Source organism: Mastigoproctus giganteus, chromosome 8, assembly GCF_048544385.1.
Source record: "Mastigoproctus giganteus isolate SK-2022 chromosome 8, ASM4854438v1, whole genome shotgun sequence".
NCBI classification, from domain to species: Eukaryota; Metazoa; Arthropoda; class Arachnida; order Uropygi; family Thelyphonidae; genus Mastigoproctus; species Mastigoproctus giganteus.
This window is the reverse complement of record NC_143582.1, coordinates 20,860,355-20,887,342: the sequence shown is the minus strand read 5'-3', so window position 1 is coordinate 20,887,342 and position 26,988 is coordinate 20,860,355. Positions and strand designations below refer to the sequence as shown.

At 36.5% G+C, this 26,988-nt stretch overlaps 1 protein-coding gene across 1 annotated transcript in view; it reads right to left on the bottom strand.

Annotated features, from left to right (window-relative positions):
* LOC150081321 (1-acyl-sn-glycerol-3-phosphate acyltransferase gamma-like) overlaps positions 1-26,988 on the bottom strand; it is a 159,210-nt gene that overhangs the window by 57,443 nt on the left and 74,779 nt on the right. Inside the window, exons 3-4 of the mRNA XM_090380165.1 lie at positions 13,545-13,714; positions 4,187-4,348 (exon numbers count right to left, since the gene is read on the bottom strand). Coding sequence (XP_090236291.1) covers positions 4,187-4,348; positions 13,545-13,714 — 332 coding nt within the window. The remainder of the gene's footprint in view (positions 1-4,186; positions 4,349-13,544; positions 13,715-26,988) is intronic.

Below are 26,988 nucleotides of genomic sequence, written 5' to 3'. Positions count from 1 at the left end.
TCAAGGCAGTGCCTACTATATCCATATGTACATTAAAAATGTATACATGTACATGATTAAAAACTTATTTACTAGTATTTCCCATAACTTAAAATCTGTATTTAGTAATTATTATAAGGAGTACGAAACATATTACCATGACAACAAAATTATTGGGACTGCATAATTAGCTTATGTTTATTCAATAGCTACATATTTAATCGTGACAGTATATATAAACAACATACAGGTATATAACAATGGGGGCCTACTGCTCATGCTTAGTTGCTAACCTTTATTTGCATCATTTTGAAAGAAACTTAAATAAAAACTTAATACTTTACTGCTACATAGATGATCTAATAGTAATAAATATGAACCAGAGTTTCTTAATGATATAGTTAAGAACTACCCACCTGAATTAGATCTAGAATGTACCAGTACAGCTACCTATCTAAATATAGAAATTTACATAGAAAATAAAATATTACACTCTAAAGTATATGACAAGTGCAAAGACTTTAGTTTTAAATCCATTAGCCTAACTCACTGGCATTCTAATATTTCAAAGAGAATTCACAGGAATATCATTGTTTCACAAAGCTTTAGATTGATAAAAATTTTCATTATGTAATAATGCAAATAATGTCATAGAATCACTTATAGACTTGAAATCTAAGCTTATTAGTAATGGATTTCCAGCTAAATTTATTACAAAACATCTTCACAAAGCCATTTTTATTGCCATTAATAAATGGCACAATAATATAAATCCAAGTTACATCATAGCTAAAGTATGTTCTAAATAAGTATTTCAATCCTACTAGCTCTCAATGTTCACTATAATCTTCTTCTTCTGGTTCACAAAGTTTGCTATTACAATTCTATAGTAGCTATTTAAAATCACATTAGTCATTTTGAGGACTCGTGCATATGTATATAGTTGGCACTGCCTTGACAGCATGTCACATATAGCTTACACTCATTGAAAAAGTTGTACCTATATTTGTTTTTAAGGCAGTAATCAATTTCATCTTTCATCCTAATTTCAATTAGGTTAAAAGGAATTTCACTTCTACTTTGTAAAATATTTTTTAAAGGTATTTCATTTCAATTGGTCTTGTTACCTGTCATTCTAATTTGAGAACCAACTATTTATTTTCATAGATATTATCTGAATAAAGTTCAAATTTATAGTGTACTATTAACTATAATTTCGGTAAATTAGTTTGTCATAAAATTACATGAAATTCAGGGGGCACTGCTTTCTTTGGTTTTATAAATTAATAATTATTTATTTAATTTATTTAGTTTGTCTTGCAGTCACCTGAACTGAGAGGGTGCTGTTGTCACTATTTGTTTTATAATAGGTAACATGTGCCCAAAATATTCATTCTTTATACTTAGTACAGAATAGGGTGGTAAGCTGCAAATTCCTATTTATTTTTTTGTTGTAATTGGCTACTTTTAATTGAACAGTTCTGTAATGATGGTTTGCAGTTTATTATTATATCAGATAGGATGAATTATTTTAATTATTATAAAATTCTTATAAATGGCAATTTTTATTTAAATATTCCTACATTTGGTAATAGTTTTCTTTTATTTCAATATTTCCTTATTATCTACAATTGTTATTCTATATTTCTTTATAATTGTAATCCTGTTTTTGTCCATTACATACCATCCTTTAACCCCTTGTAGTTATACCAGGATCACTTACTGAAGGATCGGGCAGTTATGCTCCCGGTATATCCTAGGAACCATTATGAAAAGCTATTTTCTTTGCTTTTCACTTTTTACCTTCTAACTCTAAATTTTATACCTCAAGATCTATTATCTATTAGAGTAATTCGAGAGAAATTGAGGTACTATTACTATACTTATTCTTAACTTCCTTTCTCCTTGTGTCAGCTTAAGCTTTTTTTTGCACACACATAAAATAAATAAAAAACACCACAACTGAAGAGAAAATTATGGTTGGCACTCTTTTTTCTGTATATTTGTTTCAAAGCTATCTGTCAGGCTAGCTGTTATCTTTCCTGTTTACTGTTAAATTTAAAGTTTAGCACAGACTGCTTTTATGTTCATTATTTGGACCTAGTTAAACAGGCAGATAACAAATAGAAACGGATAGTCTTGCTAATTATTGGTGGGATATATTGAATGGTGTTAGCCTCGTAAAAGTGCCATTCAATGTATCCGTTTATCAATAATTAGCTGCATAATCATAATTTTATTTTATTTTATATTTTTATTTTATTGCTAATTACGTTTATTTCTAGGGTATAGCAATGTGCACGAACACAGGCTATCTTAGTCTTTATAGGTTCTTTTGACCCACTTAGTACTTTTATGCCAATGTTTTAATATACTTTGAGTACCTATATAATACCAATTATACTCTTAAAGTAGTAATTATGTTTAATCTACAATTGATGGCATTAATCTGATCTGACATACCTTTTACATTTATTCCAATATTTCATAACACACACACACACACACACACACACACACACACACACACACACACACACACACACACACACACACACACACAGTATTTATAAGAGGTTGAAGAGGAATATTAAAATATATAGTAATATGGATTATGCACTAGGGACACTGCATATTTTGGCAGAAGGAACCCAATGACTATAATGGATATATATAAGTTAGATGATTGAGAGTACTATTATAGGCCATTCTAGTCTCTGGCCATTTGGTAGACCATTCTACCAAACAGGAATTGGAGCTATGGAAAACAGAAAAATATAGGAAAAATAAAAGGAAGTACTTAATGCTGAAAAACTTATGATTTCAATGTCTTCATCAAGGGTCAACCACCGAAATCATAGAAAAGACAGCAAGAAATAGGGCGTCTGTTTCTGACACAAGGAATATACATAAGCACATGGTAGTATCGGAAAAGAAATTTGAATTTGGCAGTGACGGGTGTTAGGCATAATAGTAGAGATAAGCACAAGAGAGACATATGTATACTTCATGGCTGACCCGACAGAGATGGGGAGGGGGAAATACCTGTGTACCCTGATGAAGGTGATTAAGTTTTATCTGTAATTTTGAAACAAAATAGTCACCATTTGATATAAGTTTCACCTATCTAAAATTGTTCCAATCCAAAAAGAAAATTACAATATATTCTGGGAAAGGAAGAGTAAGAGGAGCAGGGTGGGGGAGAGCAAACTTATCAGTTACTCTCACAGGTGTACTTCTGTTTTGAAGTGCCATCATGAAACGAGATGGAATTAATTTAAATGAACATGGCTGGGATTTTTTTGTTTATTATTATTTTTTTTTATTTTCCATCTTGAAACAAGATGGCAGGCAGTCATTAGTTATAAGAGCCACCCATTGAGACAGGTCTGACCAAATTTACAATGCTTTTTTGGGAAGTAAGATGGGGATACCCACATCAGGTACATCTTTGCTGGGGTATTTTAATTTCGAACTATCTTGAAACAAGATGGTGGTTGCCATAGTGCAATCTGAAACTCTCCTGTTTACAGTCTGATTGAAACTAAATTTACAGGTCTTATGAGTGGGTATGAGGGCAGGCTGCTGGGGGAATTTTTTTTTTTATTCTGCTACCTTGAAACAAGATGATTGCATTCAATATAACTGCCATCAACATAAGTATCATCTTTCAAACTAGTGAAATCTGATAAACAACAATATCTGTTGATCCAGAATCAGTTCACAACAAATTTTCAAATCTGTACTGCTACTTTCTGCCAATATTGTTACAAAAATCAAAAATATAAAAGCAGCTGGATATCTAGTTAACTAGAAAGATCAAGTTTTTATTATTTTTTTTTTTTTATTTTGACAAAAGCAAACATACCAACGCCAGTCAGAGATCCTCCCCTATATACTTGCACAAAAAGTAAAGCACATGTTACTGAAGTAAAGGAAAAAGAGCCATCTAATAATCAATAGCCAAAGTATGATTATATAAAATAAATTATTTTATGGGCAAATCATATAATGCTAATGCAGTTGAGTGTTTACCTGCATCCAAAACAAAACAAAAACATTGAAACAAAAGGTGCTAGTATAAAATATAAACATGAGCAAGTAAATTTATAGATCAAGGGCATCTACCTGAAATTTTAATGGGATATCAAACCACGTGGTCAAGATTTATTTTTTGCTAGTTTAATTTCAAAAAATAACAGTTTACCAGAATGGGATCTTTATAAGTACACAATTCAGAGAGCCTTTCTCCAATTATAAGAGAATCTTGTTGAAAGTCACGCTCTAAAAATATCATTTCTGCAAATATCCATCCCCATCCAACTACAGGAAGCCATTTCAGAGAACTCTTTGCAAATGTTTTGGCATTCTACAAAACAAAATTATATCAATGGGTAAATGAATAGAAACACTAAAGTTAAATAATTTCAACAGAACTGCAATATCATTATCATAGCGCAACACTATTAATCAGTCAACTTGACTACTTTATTTTTGACCACATTCACTTTTATTAATAAGTTAACGATGCCACCTAATAACACACTTTGCACATACCTAAAAAGTACCATAATGTAAAGAAAATATATTTTTAAAAATGGATTAATTCCATCTTTAACTGACTACATGTTTAGAGTCATTTTCAGGCAAACATTTTATTATTTTACTTTTTTTTCTTTATTTATTTTTTTATTTTTTGTTGGCTGTAGTTTTATCGGTGAATGTAAATCTAGATGCACATTCACCAATTTCAGTTTTAGATATGTTTTGGCTATTTCTTCAGTAAGTTAAATAATCTTGACATCTCTAAGATACTGTGGAAAATAATTTTACTGTTCCAAAAGATAATAAAGTTGGGTTGAGTAAATTTTTTTTAATTACTTATATAAACAGATAACTTTAAAACTCAGACAAAAGGGATGCCGAATTTGAATATGGGAAGTACACTGTGTACAGAAATGACATTTTTTATTTACTGTGTTAGCAGCCTTGACCAAACTATGACAACTATGCAAACATGTTGGCACCTCCGTAGCCAGGTGGGCAGGAGAAGCAGTGCATTGCACATGCTTCTTGATCAGACCGGAGTTCGAGCCTGTGACCACCAAATACGGAGGATGCAGAAAGGTCAGGGAACCACCGCATATCCCCAGAGCAATATGGCCTTAGTTGCTAATGCTCCTAAAAACCAAACAATAAGAACAACAACAACAACAAGCATGTTGTGTGTTGATACCTAATGATAAAGGCTAATCACTGTAGTGATGTGAATGTACCATAGCATAGTGTTGGGCTATGTTGTTTTTGTTGAGTGACTTCATAGTCTTCATGCATTTTAGCCTATCTGACAGGCAGCTGAGACTGCCACCAGCTAGTTACCATCCCTGGTGTGTGGAGCCCGGCCAGAGATAGTAACCAGTATAGCACAGGTATATCTCATACCAACTTCACTCTCTCCCTGCCTAGGAAAAGAGAACGTATAGAAGAAAAGCATGAAGAGAATAAGATCATAGTCTTGTTTCTCTTGATAACTGAATACAGAGCATTAGAAATAGCACTCAGTTAAATCCAGAGCGTTCTGAAACAAAATACTAGATAATCTCAGTTCTATTCCTAACTAACTGCAAAGCATTCTGAAACAAAGGGCACTATGTACTTCATGCAGAATACAATGAAGGATGATTCATAGGTAAGCAATTGGTACAAGTCAGCTTTGTACTCTTCTGTGAGCATTCTTGATAGGAGTATCCATTCCATGCACAGCGAGAACAAACTATTTCTTTTAAATGACAATGCTCTTTTGCTGTTGTTGTTATTTGGTTTTTTAGGAGCATTAGCAACTAAGGCCATATTGCTCCGGGGATACGGTGGTCATTCCCTGACCTTTCTGCATCCTCCATATTTGGTGGCTCATGGGCTCGAATCCCGGTCTAATCAAGAAGCATGTGCTATGCACTGCTGTTCCTGCCCACCTGGCTACGGAGGCGCCTGCTCTTTCGCATGTCCATGGTAAAGACATCTATAACACATTATAGTAAAATAATATTTCTTAAACTTATAACTTCAACATCCCAAGAAAACGTACTTAGAACATTCTAAAAGGTCCAATTCTGAAGTTAACATTCAGTATCCAATTCCTGTTACTATTCCTACCGACCCTCGAAAAACAGATTTTACAATCCAATCTTTAGCAAATTCCTCCTCCCCACACTGTAACAAATTCTGCTCTTGCAGTTCCTTCAGTAATTCTGTTTCCTCAACATCCCAATTCACATAAAAAATTATACAAGGTGGTGGTTTTGAAGGCTTACTCACAGAAAGTCCTAAATTTCTCCAAATGCACACCCAAATCAAACAACTAAACATCCTTGTCAGTACCAACTTCCATTATTACCATATTAACCCTACATTCCTTAATCATTTTGACGTTCAATGTAAAAAGTGATGAAGCAGTTTTCCCATCAAATTTTCTTAATTTCTCCACCATTAAGAGATTTCAAGGTACTCCCGACTTTCGCAACCCTTGTAGATGAAACACCACTTCTAGAATCATTATTTAGAGCACATAGCACCTCACTGAATATTTTTCATGGTTTACTGAGCTTGCATCCTTTCAAAGTCCTTGCTTTGACTACATCCACAGAGGAATTGATAAGTAGCTTATACGCAACATTGTTGCCTATATGCTGATCACTCCATTCTAATCACTCCAACTGTAATTTGATTGAATCCTGTAATTCCACTATTTCAGAAACCTGTTCATTCGTCATTGGTGGAATGAAAAAGAAAGTATAAATATTGTTGAATTCTCCACTGTCAAACAGTTGTCACCATTATGAACAGAACGTTCTTTTTTACCATCTGGCCAGTGGAGGAGGAGTTAAGAAGCAGATAAAATTTAAGGTTGTGCATCCAGTTGACATGGGTGGCCAGTGCAATGTTGAGTCAGTTTGGTGTGACATAAGCACTGGGCAAACAAAAATAACAGCAGAAGTGTGTTATAGGACTTAATTAGTATAACAAACAACTATACAAACAAAGAGTGGGCCAATAAATCAGAATATCTTATGGGGGATTTTAACTTTCCAGATATTGATTGCAACTTGTGGATTTGCCACTCATACAGTAGCAAAACTTTTGTGGTTTTTTTGGGATAATTGTTTTCTATACCAGCAAGTTAGAAAGGCAATGAGGGAAAGCAATACTCTGGATCTGATTATCAGCAGTGATTCTTCATGCATTAAGAATCTGTAGATAAAAGAACAATGAAGTGGCAGTGATCATATTATACTGATGTAGAGTTTTCTTGAAAAAGTAACTACTGTCAAAGACAGAGACCAGCCTTTGCTTTTGTAAAGATGACTACAATGGTTTTAGACAGGTTTTAAAATCTATTCAATGGGACCACCTCATGTTACCAGCAGAAAATTCAATATGGGAAGCATTCAGGGAAGGAAGTAACTGTAGAAGCTACTAGAATTTTTATACTCATTTTACAATTACAAAAGCATCCTGGATTTGGGGGAGGTCTTTATTGGCTGGTGATGTGCAAATATCTCCAGTTAACAAAGGAGATTAAAGGGTGATGAGCAATTACAGACCTGTTAGTTTGACTTCCATTCCAGGGAAAATAATGGAGTCAATAGTTAAAGAAGTAGTACATGACCATCTGTCTGACCAATATGATTGGATACCATGACACAAAGGAACTGGATGCAAAAAAAAAATTTTTGACATCATTTACTTAGATTTCAAAAAAGCTTTTGATACTGTTGCACATTGCTGTACAAATTGCAACAGTGTAGCATTAGGGGAAAGTTGCTGTTATGGTTTGTTTGTTTGTTATTTGGTTTTTAGGAGCATTAGCAACTAAGGACATATTGCTCCGGGATATGTGGTTGTCATTCCTTGACCTTTCCGCATCCTCCGTATTTGGTGGACGGGCTCGAACCCCAGTCTAATCAAGAAGCGTGTGCTACGCACTGCTGCTCCTTCCCACCTGGCTACCGAGGTGCCTGCTGTTATGGACAAAGGGATGGGTGAGTGAGAGAAGACAGAGTGGTTATCAAGGGGCACTGCTCTCTTTGGACTGTTTTTAGTGGAGTTCCCCCAAGGTTCAGTGCTGTGCCCATTTTTGTTTTCAATATTTATTAATGATACTGATGAAGGTACATCATGCTTAATGTGTAATTTTGCTGATGAAACAAAGTCTGGCAAGATTGGTGGTTAATAACTGTAATCAGGGTATGTTACTGCAATGAGATCTAGAACATTTACGCAAATAGGTTGAGAAGTGGCTACTGAAGTTTGACAAATGCAAGGTATTGCACATGGGTAGCAGTAATCCAAAAATAAAATGCCAACTGTGTTGTACAACACTGAGGGTAATGTAGAACAGAAAAGATGTTCCAGGGAAAATAATGGAGTCCTGTATATCACTGAGTTTTTGTCAGTGATATACAGGAATTTTGCCAGCGGGGATAAGGAAGTGATTATCCCATTGTATAAGGCAATGGTTAGGCCATACCTTGAGCACTGCATACTGATCTGGAGGCCTCATTTTTAGGATGTAGATCTGATGGAATAGGTGCAAAGGGTGACAAGATCAGGGTACTCTTACCAGGATAGGGTATCAGTTCTTACATTGCAGCATCTGGAAACTAGGTACCTGTGACCTGTGAAGAGATCTGATTGAGGTGCTTAATGCTTTAAATGGATTGAGTAAGCTAAATGCTGCTGGCATCCTTCCTTTTGCTCAGACGACAGACAAGGAGGAATAAACTTAAATCGAGACAGGATAGTTGCAGAATAGATGTGTGTAAATTTACTTTCAGCCAGCTGATCGTTGATTGTTAAAACAAACTACCATCTGGTGCTGCAGAAGTGAGCAATTTGAATGAATTTAAGGAGAAACTAGACATTTGTCATTTTGCTTAATTTGTCAATACTAATACTGAGTAAATTAACCTAAAAGATTTTTTTTTTTTTTTTTTTTTTTATGGAACCCCCAAACATGAGGTATTAGAACCCGTGCTTGGGTTGGAGATTGAGAACACAAAAGAAGGTATCTGTTGACATTAGACTTAAACTTTTGTAGACTGTAATTTTAAGGAAATATGTACAAAGGAAGGTTGTTCCAGAAAATGGCATTTGAATGAATAAACGAGGAAGATAAAAAGTTGTTTCTGTGAGTTTGAAGTTCGACAATAAATGGATGTTGACTGGTGGCGACACATGTTCGGACTGTTTTGAAAGAGAGAGCGGGAATTATAGAAATCAATTCAGAAGAACAGTGCCCATGGAAGTATCTGTAGAAAAGGCACGCAGCAGAAACAATACGTCTATGAGACAGCGAGTGGAGAGACCCTGTTAGAGAGGAGTCATTAATTAACCTAACTGCCCTCTTCTGAATGGAATCTAGAAGCCTGAGAGAGGTTTTGGGGGCACCACCCCAGATGTGGGAACAATATTCCATGGTAGGGTGGATTTGCGATTTATACAGAGTGAGCAGGCTATTTGGAAGAAGAGTAACGCTGAGAGCGAAAGAGAAAACCAAGTTTTTTAGATGCAGAGGAAGAAATATTTGTAATGTGCTTGTGCCAAGAGAGAGATTAGAAGTCAGGGCAATCCCCAAAAGAGATATATCATTTTGATTAAAAATTGGAGTGTCACCAAAGGTAAGCATAGGAGCAGAAGAATCTTTTTTGCAAGATATAAGACAAGACTGAGTTTTAGAAGGATTGAAATCAACTAAGTCGTCTTTGCCCCACTGGAGAATTACCTAGAGATCGGTATTTAAGGAGTTGGTAGCGGATATTCAAGAAGTTGAAGTTGATTGAGCAGGGCAAGGTTTCTCAAAATGGAAAGTGGAATGCAATGTGCTTTCAATGGCAAAACTATGGATAGGATTTCCAGTCAATGGAAGAAGGTCATTAATATACAAGAGGAAAAGAGTGGGGGAAAGAACTGAACCTTGGAGGACACCAGCATTAGTGGAAAAATTAGAAAACAGAGAGCCATCTACCATCACCCTTAGTGAGCGATCAGAGAGAAAACTGGATAACCAATTATAAAAAACAGTTGGCAAACCATAAGATAGAAGCTTGTTTAGGAGACCTTTATGCCAAACACGATCAAAAGCCTTTGAGATGTCAAGAGCAACTGCTTGTGTTTCCCTGAACTTTTCCATTGAATTTGTCTATAAATGGGTAAAATAAAGCAGAATAACACCAGTGAATCAATACTGATGGAATCCATACTGGCAATCATTGATCAGACAGAAGGTTTCTAGGTAGTTTAAGAGTTGGCAGTTAATTGATTTCTCCATTACTTTAGAAAGAGAAGAAGTAATAGCAATGGGACGATAATTGGATGGGAGGGATTTGTCACCCTTTTTAGGAACTGGCTGGATATGAGCAAATTTCCAAACAGAAGGAAAAACACCTTTGGAATAAGAAAGTGAAAAAATGGCGGCAAAGAACAGGAGTAAGTTTAGGGGCACAGTTTTTGAGAACAAATGGAGAAATACCATCTTGGAGCTTTCTTAGCATCAAGATTCGTCAAAGTCCTTCTGACATTCTTTTGACGGAAGCTCACAGGAGGCATTGAATGAAGCACGTTGGGAATGGTGGGAGGTGTTTTACCAAGATCATTGATACATGAGTTGGAAGAAAAATGGTCTGCTAGCAGGTCAGCTTTATCCTTGGCTGAAGTGACAACAGAACCATCTGGTTTTGACAGAGGTGGGAGCAGAGATGGGCAAAAGTTGCAGCCAATAGCTTTAGCAAGAGACCAGAATGCTCGACTACCATTAGGGCAAGAAGCAAGTTTTCTACTCCTTAGCCTGTTCAAAAATCTAGTTTGGACTGATTAATAACTGCTTTACAATTGTTGCAATCTTTGGAAAAACACGATCAGAAAATGAATCTGAAGATTTGGAAACAAGCCAATTACGACATGCAACGTTCTTCTCTTGAAGAGCCTTAGCACATTTATTGGAAAACCAAGGTTTAGATAAAGGACGACATTTTAAAGTGGAGTGTGGAATAAAGGATTCCATTCCTACAAGAATATTTTCACTGACACGATCCGAGCAAACATTGACATCAGAAGTTTTTAAACAGTAATCTGACCAAGGAAAAGAAATCTTGCAGGTCATCCCATTTTGCATTCTTGTAATGCCAAACAATACGAGGTTGGGAATAGCCATGAGATAAAGGCTCCATTGGAGAAGAGACAATCACCAAGTTGTGATCTGAGGTGCCTAAAGGACCACTCACTTCGACCATGTACTTTGAAGGGTTGTTTGAGAGAATAAGATCAAGCATGTTGGCTGTATGGTTAGGATTGTCCAGTATTCTTGTAGGTAAATGAACAATCTGTGCAAGGTCATTAGTAATTGCAAACGCCTCAGCATCTCGACCAGCTGGGTCGGTGTGACTAGAAAACGGAAGCCAGCTGGAGTTGTGAACATTAAAATCATCAAGGAAAATTACCTCACTGTTAGGAAAGTTGGACTGGAGAAAGTCATGTTGCAAAGAGAGGAAGTCAAAGAGCTCCAAGTGATTAGTGGATTTGCGAGAATGGTAGAGACAACAGATGAATTTGACACAATGAGGTAGAGAGATTTTAAGCCAGAGAAGATTGAAATGAGGAGAATCCAAATTACCAAGTCTCTGACAGGGAATATCGGAATGGACATTTGGTTCTATCAGTTTATAATGCAGTAATAGTTTTACACTGATTTTAGAATTTATGCAAATTTCAGATCTACAGTACAATTAAATGAATTACGAATATACACCTTATTGACAGAAGTCCATAACAGATTTGCCAAATTTATGAAATAGTATTAATATGGCTGAAACAATTTCTGATTATTCTGCTGTAATGAATCAATTATCTATTAACTTAGTGTTAGTGGCAAGTCACATGAAAGGTGATGATCAAAAATAATATTGCGTTAACTATTAATTAATGGTTAGAAATCTGAAAAGTTTTTAACCTTCCTAACCTAAATATAGTCCACCTTCTACTGCAATACTTTCTGAAGAGATTTTTTTATATTTTTCACATACATTGTACATGATAACCTGTCAAGTGACCAACCACTTTCCAACTATTTTTTTGCTTGAAAAAAATGGAGTGGTATTGAACAAGCACCGATGCTGTTTGTTTCTGATTTCACACTACTTGGTTTTTTCCCTACCAGTTTTTGATAAACATCTACAATTTTATCCTAGTTGTTTTTGAAATATTATTTTCACATAGTAAAGGCAGGAACATGAAACTTGATATTCTCTCAAGATAGCTATTACACTGCAGAAAGCAACATAAATAGTTTCAAATTTCATGTGGTGTAAAGTGCAGCAAATTTGAAATAAACCCAACAACGGAAGTAACTAGTAGAATTGAATAATATAAGTTTTTTTAATATTTATATAATAAAAAATATGTACATATTTGAAATTTTATGCACTTAGTAGTCTTTTGAATTGAAAAATGGAAGAGAATTAGCAGCTGATGTTCCTATCTTTATGTTTAAAACTTTTTTTTTTTTTTTTTTTTTGCAACTTTCAGCAGAATTACATTTTTTTTTGTTTTGTTTTTTTTAAAAAAAGGTGTAAAACACTGTTTTAAAATTTTTATTAAATCTTAAAAAAAAAAGTACGTAAAATAAGTGCTGTGATTCAAATTACATCACATTTTAGGACAAAAGCTTCATGTTGTATAGTGAGTTAACATGCTTACAAGTTAGTGCAAATGCATCAGGTCTGTTTGCAGCTAACTACTAAATAGTTATAAGATTGGCATCATTATGTATATCTCATATTGTGAATACCTTCACAAGTTGCCATGATATTGCACTACCTCAAACAAGTAACTCTTCACCATAGGAGAAGACTATTGTTACTTATTCTCAGAGGATGCCACCACCCAGATGACACCGTTTCGGAGCTGATTGGCTCCTCTTCAGTGGGTGGGCAGGCACCCTGGTGTTGCAATGATGGCAAGGCAGTTGTGAAGTAAAACTCCACAGTATGAGAGATGCCTGATGATGTGTAGTAATTTGAATTACGTCACATTTTAGGGCAAAAGCCTCAAGTTGTGTAGTGAATTAACATGTGTACAAGTTAGTGCAAATGCATCAGATCTGTTTGCAACTACCTACTAAATAGTTATAAGATTGGCATCATTATGTATAACTAAAACTATTTAGCAAAAATTTAACAAACACTCGGCAAGTCTAAACCAAATGCAAATATACAAATTAATATTAAACTAAACTACAATAAACAGGATTAACCTAAATAAAATAATCAGTACAAACTGAATGACACAGTAAGTTAAAGCATAATGAAGAAACTATTTGTTTTGTGGTAATCAATGTTTGTTTTATTATAATAGCCTTGAAGACCTAACCATGTTTATCTTTATAGTCAAGTTATCAAAAAAGCCTAATCTCTCACACTCATTACTTGTCAAATTAAAATGTATTTATGTAGTTATGTACTCAAAATAAGATTTTAAGATATATTTCAAATAAATTATATGAGCACACTTACTCCAAGAATATGCAATTTATCACACACAAGCCAAGTCTGAAGCCAATCCACATCATATTTGTGATTCATGATGACAAGTGCATGTTCTTTACCAAAAGCTTTTAACGTATTTTCATCTGCATAAATACGACAAGTACATCCTGCCCACCATTCAGCCACAGCTACAATTTCTGAAAATTAAAATAAAATATTATATACCATTAAGAAATCAATATAATTTCTTGACAATTATTTAACTTTATCTAATGCATTAAGCAAAAGACAATATTTAAACAAATAATACATTTTACTTATTTTTTACTTACCTGTAACTTGAAAGTAGCTGGGAAGGGGGAATAAGTGTGCTTTCCCAAATGGTTGGCTGATTGTTTTTGCTCTTTGACTATTTTGGGTCATAGTATACTAGTGTCCACAAAGTATACTTTTTTCCAAAATAATTCATGTATTACAGTGGTGCCTCGCAATTCGACTGTAATCTGTCGCCGAGGTAGAATTGAATTGCGGGTCAATATTTTCCATATAAGTTTATGGCAAATTGATTAATTCGTTATCGGAGAGAAATACACAATATTATTGACTTTACTATATTCTACCATATAACAAATGAAATTACAAAATACATAATGAGTACATACATTTCATTGAGCCTTAGATGTTGAAAGGATGTTTTATTTATCTTGTTCTACCCCTTCTCTTCTCGGCTTGAATGGGGATGAGGAATCGATCAAGGGTTGCCTGTCTCTCCCTCTTTTTCAAGATAGCCTTGAAGTGATGCATAGCAGTGTTGTTAAACAAGTCTGTCATTCTAGTTACAACAGCAGTGTTGGGGTGCCATTTTAAACAAGCAGACTGCACCTTCTCCCAATGGAATAAAATTTCTTTAATGGCAGCTGTTGGCATCGGCCCTTTTTCCCTGTCTTCTTCTTCTTCAAGTTGAAATTTCCTTTTCTCTCTCTTTTGCTTCCTGTTTGCTGAGTGTTTTGAGTTCTGTCACGGTTGGTTCGTCATTGTGATCCTCCACAAGTTCTTCCACATCAGCCTCATCAACTTCTCCTATGTCAAGGTTCTCCCGCCGTCGAAATGATTTCTCGCATGGCCGTAGCTGCTTCTGATTCTTCAGCAGCTTGGACTGCACTGTTGTCATCCCAAAAAAAGGAAGGAACGAGTTTCTTACATGATGCACAAAGGGTCCTCTGTGTCACTCCCTCCCAGGCAGTTTTAATAAAGGAATATTGAACTCAGTCTTCCAGAACTCCTTCAGTGTCTTATCAGAAGAATGAGTCACGTCGAAAAGTTGTGAAAACAAAGCCTTGGTGTAAAGTTTTTTAAAACAGGCAATTACTTCTTGATCCATGGGTTGGATCAGTAATGTGGTGTTTGGAAGTAAAAACTAGACTTTGATGAAATCAAAGTCAATTTCAAGAATGTTCGCCAAGTCTTGAGGGTGGGCACTAGCATTGTCAAGAATCAGCAGTGCTTTCAAAGGTAAATTGTCGTCAATGAGGAATTTTTTTTTTTTTTTTTTTTACGCTCGGGGCAAACTCCTCAAAAATCCAATCTCTGAAGACTTTCTGGTCTACCCAGAAAGTCTTCAAATTGATGTGGAGATCCAATGCAGGCTTTTGCATTGGATCTCCACATCACTGGCAGTTTGGATTTGATTTTCTTCACAAAGCACCAAGGATTTTTAGAGTGGTAAACGAGAAATGGCTTTACTTTAAAGTCTCCGCTTGCACTTGCTACCAATAACAAGGTAAGCCTATCTTTCATAGGCTTATGCCCTGGGAGCATCACTTCTTGCGTGATGTATGTTCGATTTGGTAAGCGCTTCCAAAATAACCCAGTTCCATCCCCGTTAAAAATTTGCTGCAGTAAATAGCCTTCCTTCATGATTAAATCTTCAAATTTTTTCACAAACTCTTCTGCAGCCTTTTTATCTGCACTAGCTGCTTCCCCATGTCTGAGAACACTATGGATACCTGTTCTACCTTTGAATCTGTGAAACCACCCATGACTTGCCTTGAATTCATCAGTTTGATCTGAGATATGTCCTGGAATTTTCTTCTGCAATTCTTCAAAAATTAACCTAGCCTTCTCACAGATCATTGCCTGAATTACTGGATCTCCTTTCATCTGTCTTTCTCTAATCCAGGTAAGAAGCAGCTTTTCCATTTCTTCATTGATTAAATATCTGTTTCTGTCAGAAATTTTCATTGCTCCAGCAAACACCCTAGCACCTATAATCTTGTCTCTTTGTTGCCAAAAAGTTGCCACGGTTGACTTAGGGACGCCATACTCTTGAGCTACATCTGTAATTGTTCTACCTTTCTGCACTTTCTCTATAATTTCTTTCTTCTTTTCTATGCTCAACCAAGTGTGTTTCTTTCCTAAATTATTCTACTGTTCACTTCTCTTTGGACCCATTATCAAATTTCACTCAAAAAATAAATAACTGCCAAAACACAAGATTTTTTACTTTATGAGAAATGCAGAATTATAAATTTGCACAAACAACTCGAGCAAACATGAACTCAGACTACAATTATTAATGAGATAATGTTGTCCCATAACTGAGGAAGAACTGATGGCATACCTGTAGCTATCTTTGAGGGTGGCTAACGTAGCTGAACGATTGTAGGATCTATTCCCACTTTATCTATCATTGGTTAAATGTTACTCCCGCTCTTTAATACCATTGGATAAAATGTATGAAGCAACCGTCACTATTTAGCGCTATTTAGTAATGTTAAACGCAGCTATGTAGTCCAGCAAAGAATTCTATTGTGCAATATTATGTAGCATTTGCGCCGTCCTGCGAAATCCGACTGTTGAATTGCGAGGCACCACTGTATTTGTACATATTTCACATGTAGAGTTGAACAGAAGTTCTTAGTGCTGCTTTTACAAAGAACGCATGCATATACTTCATTTCAAGCTGAAGTAAAGTTTTCCAAAAAGTTAAATCTTTCTTTAAGTCAAGTAGCTCCCTGAGGAGCTGTCGTGGCCACCAACAAATTCCTCCAACTGCATCGATCTTGTGCTCTATGAGTGGCATCACAAACTGTCATGCCCAGAAGGTCACTAATCCTATACCTCCACCTAGTTGCAGGTCTTCCTCCGCTCCTCTTCCCTTTGATTTTTCCTTCCATTATATTCTTCAACAGAAAGTTTTCCCTTCTTACTACATGACCAAAAAACTTGAATTTTCTTTTGTTGATGCTATGAAGAATTTTAGGTTTGTCAATTTTATTCAATACCCACACATTTGTTCTTCGATCAAGGTAAGAAATATGCAGTATTCTCCTGTGATACCACATTTCAAATGCCTCAATTTTCTTCCTGTCAACTCTTTTCATATTCCATTCTTCACATCCATAGGTGGCAACTGGAAAAATTATCAAATCAATCAATCAATCTCAGTTTCGTCTTTAGGGGCAGATCGTGATCTCTCTATAATTTCATCAGATCAGCGAACAATGTTTTAGCAATTGCCTGTCTTCTCTTTACATTATTTGAGCAGCCACTGTTTTTATTTATTCTTGACCCTAAGTAATCAGATTCTTCAACTTCTTTGATATTTTGCCAATTATCACCAACAGAGATTATCACCAATCACCATAATTTCAGTTTTACTAACGTTCAGAAACAGTCCTTTTTTCTTACTTGCTTCATGTACTCTCCTCAGAGTTCTTTCAGATGATCCTAGGAATTGCAAATTAATGTAGCATCATCTGCATAACGAAGGTTGTTTATCTTCATCCTCCAATTTTGATGCTAGTGTCTAAATCTGCCAAAGCTTCACACGATATCTTTGGCATAAAGATTAAAAAGGTGAGGTGACAAAATGCAGCTCTGCCTGACACCTTTACCAATTTTAAAAAAAGTGGATTAGGAATCCATTATTAATCATTGTTCCCCATAGTTTCTCATGTTGAACACAGTCAAATGCTTTTGAATAATCTATAAAACAAAATGACTGGAACATTAAATTCTTTGCATTTTTCAACAATCGTACGTAGACTTAAGTTCTGATCTCAGGTTCCTCTACCCTTTCTGAAACCTGCTCTTCTGGCATTTCTTCAAGTTTTCTTGAAATTCTGTTTAGTATGATTTTAAGAAGAATTTTGCTAGCATGAGAAATTAGGCTAATAGTCCTGTAATTTGAACAAACTTTCAGGTCTCCTTTTTTGGTAAGAGAATGAAAATTGGTTTCTTCCAATCTGATGGCCACTGTCCCATTTCCCAAATCTTTACAATCACTTTATGAAAAAAACTCAGCACCCTTTACACCTGTATATCTTCAATAATTCTGCTGGGATTCTTTCAATTCTAAGTGACTTGCCACACATCAGTTCTCTGATGCAGAGCTGGATTTTGGTTTTTGTAGGCCCTAGGCACTTTTATTCCGAAATGTGCTAAAAAAAAAAAAAAAAAAGAGGGTAAAATTTTTCTTCTATTTTAACACTGACTGCAAATCACATCAATTAACGTGCCTCAAGTTTCAACTATAATAATTGATAAACCACTTCAATTCTTCTAGTTTCAAGAACAGTCACTAGAGAGCGTATGTGTATTGAATCGAAGCTCCTAGAGACGATTGCGTGTATGTTTTCTCAACTCATTTTTTGTTAGTCACAGTGTAGCATTTTTTTTTTTTTTTAAATTTTTCTCTTCCTTCATAGACACTAAAAATTTTGTAGGCCCTAGGCACTGTACCTAATGGGAAATCCGGCCCTGCTCTGATGGCTTTTTTGACTTCTTCCTTCAGTGGAACTGGTTCGTGATCACACTCTTGAAAACAGGCTGGCAGATCATTAGTGTCAGCAGGTGATATGAAGAGCTGCTCACAGTATTCTTTCCACTTCCCTTTTAATTGTGTTCTCCTCTGTTAAAATTTTGCCATTAGAGTCTTTAATTACATTAAGTTTTGGATAGAACTTTTGTCTTAAGGACTTAACATCATACATCTTCTTAGTATTGTTTTGTTTGTTGTGGTATCCAATTTATTTACACTTTTGATTGATGTGTTTGTCCTGGCTTAAACAGCGCTTGATGACTTTGCTCAGTTTCTGATACTCTTTGTTTCCTTGTACATTCTGGGCTTCTGCAATTCTTCTCTGTTCAATAAGTTTAAAAGTGGCTTCTGTAATCCATGGCTTCCTAATCTTTTTCCTTTCTCTAATGTATCTATTTACTGAATCCTTAATAAAGATTTTTGTATTTTCTCACATTTCCTCAGGAAGTATTTCTTCACTCAGTTCTATTTCTTCACCCAATAGAGCTTGAAAACGATTGCTTGTTTCAATTATATAATCATTGGGAATATTTTCTGCATCCAGTCTTTTAGGGAAAACTGTATTCATGATCTTTTTCAGCTTCAGCAGCCCGAGATTGATGTGAAGTAGCTGATGATCACTACCATAATCTGCACAAGGAAGTGTCTTTGCTGATGAATAAGGATGTAATCAATTTGATTCCTTGTTTTATGATCAGGAGATTTTCACATGTAGTCTTCTCGGGTGTTGCCGAAAGCAGATGTTACATACGACAAGACTGTTCGGATGACAAAATTCAATTAATCTTTCTCCCCGTTCATTTCTAGTGCCAAGATAACCTTTGTTTCATTGTAAACCCTCTGCTTTTGCAATTCTTCTCTGTTCAATAAGTTTAAAAGTGGCTTCTGTAATCCATGGCTTCCTAATCTTTTTCCTTTCTCTATTGATTTGCTGAATCCTTAATGTCTTTTTGTATTTTCCCACATTTCCTCAGGCAGCATTTCTTCATCAAGTTCTAATAGAGCTTGAAAACCTTCCATATTCCAGACTAGAAGAAACTGTCTTTCCTACGTTTGCACTGAAATCGCCCATCACCCAAGTATCAAAACATCCTTTTTTTTTTGGGACAAGGTCAAGAGTTGCTTGGAGATTTGCATAATAAACATTCATATCTTCATCTGTGGCCATTGATGTTAGTGCATATGCAACTAAAACTGTGAGATTTACCAGTTGGCTCTGAAGTCTAACAATCATTCTACTATTAACAGGATTGCATCCAAGAAGAGATCTTGAACATTCCTTATTCAAAATGACAGTGACACCACACTCTTTTACTTGGTCGCTTCCAGAAAAAACAACCAAAGACACATTTCTAGTGTCTTTGGTTGAAATGACCTTCTCCTGTCCACATCACTTCGGTTGCTCTTAAAATGTCAATTTTGTACCTATCCATTTCATTGATGACCATTTCCATCTTGCCTTCTTTTAAACTTTTTACATTCCATGTGGCCACGTTTACCTTCCTCTTTCTTAAATTTAATTTTGCAAGGCAAACAGCGATATCCAGGATCTGGTTTACAGCAGTTTTTGTTGTGGTCTCTGCAGCATCGGATAATGTGGTAGTATGCCATTGCCTTCCACATGGCCGATTTTGAAAGGGTCTGGCTTTAATCATAGGAAGAGTGGTATGGAGAGTTTTAGGTTTGAACATCATGGATCCCATGATATGCTAGGGAAGAGAAAGTTGACTGCAGCAGAGCCCTGCTTACTGCAGAAAGGTTAGTTACAACTGTGTTTAGCCTGGTTCCCAGAGGTTGTCGTTTAGAATTGCATCACCTGCAGTCGTTCATCCTTTAGGCATGGCAGTCACCATAGGATTGGGGATTTTTTTTCAAGGTTTACTCCTCTAGATCTGCCATGTTTTGTGCTAACAGGGTCACCTCAGGAAGGATGTGGTTACTCACCATGCATGGATAGTCTTAGGTGAGGAGAGGCTATGTGTAACACATCCTTATCCCCTGGAACAAAGTGAGAATCAGAACAAAAGTGATGGTGAGATGAAACTCTGTCCTCGAGACCCCATGTTAAAATGGTGACTGCATATTACAAGGAAAAGAACATGCATAAAAAAGCAAGAACAGGTGCATGTATACTTGCATGTACACTAATGCTAGGAGCATTGTAAATAAATTTGAAGTACTAATTAAGTCATCACTGCAAACATTGTAACACTGATACATGAGTAATATTGAATTTCATTATGGGGAGTACAATGTATACAGGACAGGAGGTGGGGTGAGGGGTTATGCTCTTTGTTAAGAAGCATATTAAATCTAAGGTGGTTCATCCTGTAGATATGGGTGGCCAGCACAATGCTGAGTTAGTATGGTATGACATAAGCACTGGGAAACTGAAAACGAGAATTCCAATCTCATATTCTATAGCCCTAATAACTGTGATGGGTATACCAAACAACTATACAGAGAAACAGAGTGAGCCAGTAAATCAGAATGTCTTATAATGGGTGATGATTTTAACTATCCAGACGTTGACTGTAATTTGTGGATTGGTCACTCCACACGCTAGCAAGACTTTTTTTGGATTTATTGGATGACTTTTCTATAGCAGCATCATGCATGTTAGAGAAGCAACAAGAGGAAGCAGTACCTTGATCTGGTTATCGGCAGCAATTCTTCATGCATTAAAGATCTGAAGGTAAAAGATCCACTGGGTGGCAGTGATCACAGTGTACTGATGTGGAACTTACAGTACACAAAGACATAACAACTGTCAAGGGTAACAGGAAAGGCTTTTCTTTCATAAGAGTGACTACAGTGGTCTTGGACAGTTTTTAAATTCTATGTAGTGGAACCAACTGATGATGCTACCAACAACAAATTCTAAATGGGAAGCATCAGAGGAATAATCATAAAAGGTATTAGGCTTTTCAAATGAACTAAGAAACACTGTTCATGGTTCAGACCTAAATGGATGTCAGATACTGATTCACATGGCAAAGAAGAAATGTGCATGGGATGCCTATAAATTACCAGGTGATTCGGAAGCCTACAGATGTAAATCAGTCTGTAATCAAATCAAAGGAGTTAGGCAAGCTAAGGCAGATTATAAGAAGTCTCTGGCAAAGAATAGCATCAAAGACTTCTCTGCTTATATTAACAGTAGAAAAAAATGACTGAATCACATTGGACCACTTGATGCCAATGATTTAACTGTTAATGACCCTGCTCAGGTTGTTGACAAATTGAATAAGTATTTTGCCTTCACATGAGGAATTCTTTGGGAAGGGAATGCCATAAGTTTATCAAACTCAGAATTCCTGTCAATATGACCCTGAATTACTTCTTTAGTCAGTGACCTTTCCCTTTACCCTTGACAGCAGTTTTGTTTTTAATTAAATTCCACTTTAGTATACTGTGATCACTGCTGCCCAGTGGTCTTTTACCTGAAGATTATCAATGCTTGGAGAATCTGCTGCCGATAATCAGATCAAGAGTACTGTTTCCTCATGTTGCCTCTCTAACATGCTGCTATAGAAAGCAATCATCCAGTAAATATACAAAAGTCTTGCTAGTGTGTGAGTGATCAACCCATAAATTCTAGTAATTATAGCATATATTTGGATTTCAGGAAGGCTTTTGACACTGCCGCACATAAAAGACTGTACAAACTCGAGCAATGCAGAATTAATGGACTGGTTATCAATGGCCACTGCTTTTCATGGACTAATGTTATTAGTGGAGTCCCCCAGAGTTCAGTGCAGGGCCCACTGCTGTTTTCAATATTTATTAATGATACTGATGAAGGTATATGAGGCTTAATGTCTAAGTTTGCAGGGCGACTAATGACAGTAATAAAAGTAAGCTACTGCAACAAGTTATAGAAAAATTAGGCTGGTGGGCTGAGAAATGGCATTTGAAGTTTAACATGTTGGACAGACAACTTGTGTGAACGAGACCAGCTAATATTCGTAAAATCAGACAAATGCTAACTTATTGTGATTTTCTCTTGTAGAGAATCTTGTGCCCTCATTTTGAATTTAAGGTTCATCCATCTTTAAGCAGGTCTTTTAATACTCTTTCCCATCTATTCTTATTACATCTCACCTGGATGCAGTTATTCCTAGAAAAAATCTCAGATAAGAGATTTCCCTCCTTAAAATATAATATTTCTAAATTTTAATATTTCTTAATATCCTATGTATTTAATTATTAATCTATTTTTATTTGGTTTAAATTCAAAATGAGGACACAAATTCTCTACAAGAGAAAACCACAAGTTAGCATTTGCCCAATTTTACAAATATTAGTGGGCATCATTCACATGTTGTCTGTCCAACAAGTCTAGTATAAAGTTTCGAGACAACAGGATTCCCATAATGATTTTTAATACAATGTCACTGTCTTGAAGTTTGACATTGACAAATGAAAGGTATTGTATATGGCTAGCAGTAATCCCAGATTAACATACCAACTGGGTGGTACTACACTCAGTGTAGTCCTGGAAACTAGGTGGCAGAGCCTGCCAGAGTACTCTTCTACTGAGATCCCTCTGTGCCTGACCTGCCTCCTCAGAGCAAAGTGTGGGCAATGGGTGTCCCAATAGGGCCCAATGGCTAAAAGGTCAGAGAAATAACATAACATAACATGACATAACCATAAACTTACCTTTTTTTAAAATCTTTGCCTTCACAGAGTTCTGTGCTACACAAACAGAGTACACAATGCAGAGATGGGGGATATCCCAGGGGCTGTTAGACAATGAATGCTTTACACTCAGTGTAGTGGTAAATTAAAAAGGCCTGGGGTAATTGTTCTGTCAGATATCAAGTTCTCTGAGCAATGCAGATGGGCTGCTAGGCCAGCTCATGGGGTTTTGTCAATGATATACAGGAATTTTGCCATGGTTTTTGGCTGCATCTTGAGTACCATACACAGGTTTGGGGCTTCATTTTACAAAGGACGTAGATCTGCTGGAATGAGTGCAGAAAAGGGCAAGGAGATTGGTGAATGGAACAAAAGGGTAATCTTGACAAGAAGGAGCTTCTGTTCTGCAAATTGTGGCATCTGGAGAATAGGCACCTGCAAGGGGATCTGATTGAGGTGTTTAAGGCTTTGTATGGATTGAGTAAGCTCAATGGTAATGGCATTCTTCCTCTTGCTGAGACTGCACACAAGGGGGCATAAATTCAAATTGAGGAAGGATTATTGCAGGATAGATGTGTGAAAGTTTGCCTTCAGCCAGTGGGTGATTGATTGTTGGAACAATCTTCCAGCTGCGGAAGCAGGTAGTCTGAATAAATTCAAGGAAGAACTAGATTGTCTGTTTGTTTTTTATTTGGTTTTTAGGAGCATTAGCAACTAAGGCCATATTGCTCCGGGAATATGCGGTGGTCATTCCCTGACCTTCCCACATCCTCCGTATTTGGTGGTGATGGGATCGAACCCCAGTCTAATCAAGAAGCGTGTGTTACACTCCTTTCCATCTGGCTATGGAGGCGCCTATTTATTTATGTTGCACAAGGGTTTCTAGGAACACAACTATCGTGCTATACGAGGACTGACTGTACTTCACTTTATTACTACAACGATGGACAATACAATACAACTGTGTTCACAAGGTGTCATTCTGAAATGTGGAAACTGTCTGGTTACAAATGTTTTTGTGTTTGGGAGTCAGTACTGTATGACAAATATAACAAAACTATTTTCAAAGATTAACAAGATAATAAATTCAATAGCAGGAATTCTAATTAAAAATAAATAAATAATATATATAATAGAAGAACCTCACAAATCTAGCATTCACAGGAATGCCACATGACAGATTTTTTAAAATTCTGGTTTTGTGAAGGTCGTGCACATATAGCCTAAGAATTCGGGGGTAATCCGTTACTTTTATTAGATAATATAATAGCTCCAATCCCTATAATCTCCACAGAATGACAGTCGCCAGTATTAACCAAAATACTAACTCATACTGCCAGATTAGTTAGTAATGAACTTGCCTAAGAAATAAAGGTTGCAAGTTTGAATGCTGCTTCTGATGTGGATGTTGTGATTACTCGATATCTTTTAGTATGAGTTATACGGAGGGTTGATTCAGCCTTTTGATAACGATTTTGACATTAATCCTGCTTGTGACATATGGCAGCAATGTACATTTTTTTTTTTCGCACAGGTGCAGTCCCAAACCTTATGAATAGGTGTATCAGTTGTAGAAGTTGTTTTAATGTCGACATGCCTTGGAAATTGGACCCATGGTTGGAAGATTACATAACCACACTTTCCAAAGAAGGGTACAGTAATGTGAAAATTATTGATAGGTGCAAGTCGACAAATTTTAGTGTATCGAAGTTCGGTATCCATAAGGTTTTGAATGGCAAAGGAAAATTCCACGAAGCTGCTGCAAGTGGGCGGAAAACACCGAAGAAACTGCAACCTGCTCCAAGTCGAACGAGGGAGGTAGTACGAAAAGTGCAGTCACTTGTTGTCGGTGAATATCCATAAACCCAAAGAGCTATAGTGTCATGTGTGGGAACATCCCAGTCAACCGTTTGTCACATAATCAACGAAAATTTGCAACTGGAGAAGAAGCACAAGGCCCTCGCGTACACCAACTAGGAGCAAGACACATTGCAGAGCGGCAGGTCAATGCTCAAAAACTACGAAAAATATCTAGCAGCTGAAAGGTGGAAATTTGTAGCAACATTGGATGAAGCATGGGTGTACCTCTCCTATCGCAAAAAAATTCGGGCAATTTATTGCTGTCCACAGGGCAACAAGGCCTTTCCAACATGGGCGCATCAGTGCAAGCAAAGTTTTGGCCGAGGTTTTATTGTTGTAGCTGGTTTTTGTTATAACGGCAAATTTGAGTTGCGTAGAGTTGCTAAAAGTGTGAAATTCAACTCAGTGTATTACCAGACTGAAGTTCTACAGCGCCGTTGTTTGAACATGAAATACCCACATTGTACGGTTCTGACACTGAAAAGGTCTGGGTGCACCAGAATAAGGCATCCAGCCAAAATCACATTCCACCCGTGCTTTTCTGAAGAGAATGGAAGCAGTGACAGGTATTCGTTCAATCACGTTTGAAGATATACCTGTTGAATCACCTGAAGCGGCACCCATAGATTTTTGCACATTCGGACTTTTGAAAAGAGCTCTCAGAAACCACCGCCCCAGAACTGTTGAAAGTTTGTGGAAAGTCTGCCAGCAAGAATGGGACAAGATTGACTTGGCAGTTTTGCAGCAGGCTTTACTTCAATAGAAATGTGATAGTCCATGAGCAGGGAAAACAAATAGAACACAAACGGTGGCGGTGGCACGGAATTTCATAGTTTTAAAGGACTGTCAAAATCATTATCAAAAGGCTGAATCAATCCTCCACATGATACATCATATGATATGATAATTTGATTATAAATTGGATTCAGGTCAGTGCTCTGGGCTGAAAATGTCAGGTTCAGCACAGTCTTTTCAAACCATTGTGGTACTGGATTATACTTTATGATACAGAACATCGTCATGATAATATGGCAAGTTTACAAAGAATTGTGACAATACGGTAAGGCAGAATAGTTCAGAATGTCACAATACATCATCAGGATCTTCATCAAGATCTTTTGCATCGATGACAAAGAGTGAACCAAGAACAACCCATGAAACAACAGGTCAATACCATCATATTATCATTACCACCACCACCAAACTGTGCTATTGGTGCAACAGAATAACTAAGTGAAACTGTTCTTTGGGGCATGCAATATACTTGGGTGCATTCACCTAATGCCCGGACCATGTGCAGTATTGACTCATCACTCCAAATCATGTTCCGCCACTGTCACACAATGATTCTATTTGCTGCATCAGGATAGCTAGTGACATATGCTTCTGGGAGTCAGCTTACGAAAGTTCCAGATTGATTGATTGATTGATTTTTTTTTTTTTTTTTTTTGATTTGGTAGTTGTTGGCGCATCGGCTTCTTTGGCCATATTGCACCTCCAAAGGTTTTTGCAGTACAGTGATCCAAGCCCGAGGCGGGAATCGAACCCGCGACCTTTGGGTTGCCGGGCAGGTACTTTACCCACTCGGCTAGCCCGGTCGGCTCGAAAGTTCCAGAAAGATGGTAAACTGATTCTATGTATTTTTCTGATGGTTGTTGGTCCAATAACTATTCCAGTTCTTTTAGATGTCTCTGGAGTCAGCTCAGAAACATTCATTGTTTCTGAGCTGACTTCTCTTATTGTCTGCTTCGACTGTTGACATAATCTGGGAGTCTACCTGTCTTAGGATCAATGGTTGCATTGTCTTCTGTCCTCCACTGGCAGTGTGTTCGACTATTTCTGTTATCTAGTGAATGGCCATGACTATGCGACAAACTAATATAATACATCTTGTAAAGGGACCTACTTTTTTTTTCTTATTTCATTCTCACAACAGATTTCCAAAATAATATAATTTCCAAATTATATTAACATCTCATTCTGTTCCATCTACTAGACATTGAATGTGCATGCCATTTACATACTATTATTAACATATCCTGTGGAATTAAACATTACTTTCTAGGTGTGAGACCTAGGAATACATGTTGGAGAATATAGGTGTATATATATATATACACAGTAAAATTCCATTACATTGCATAC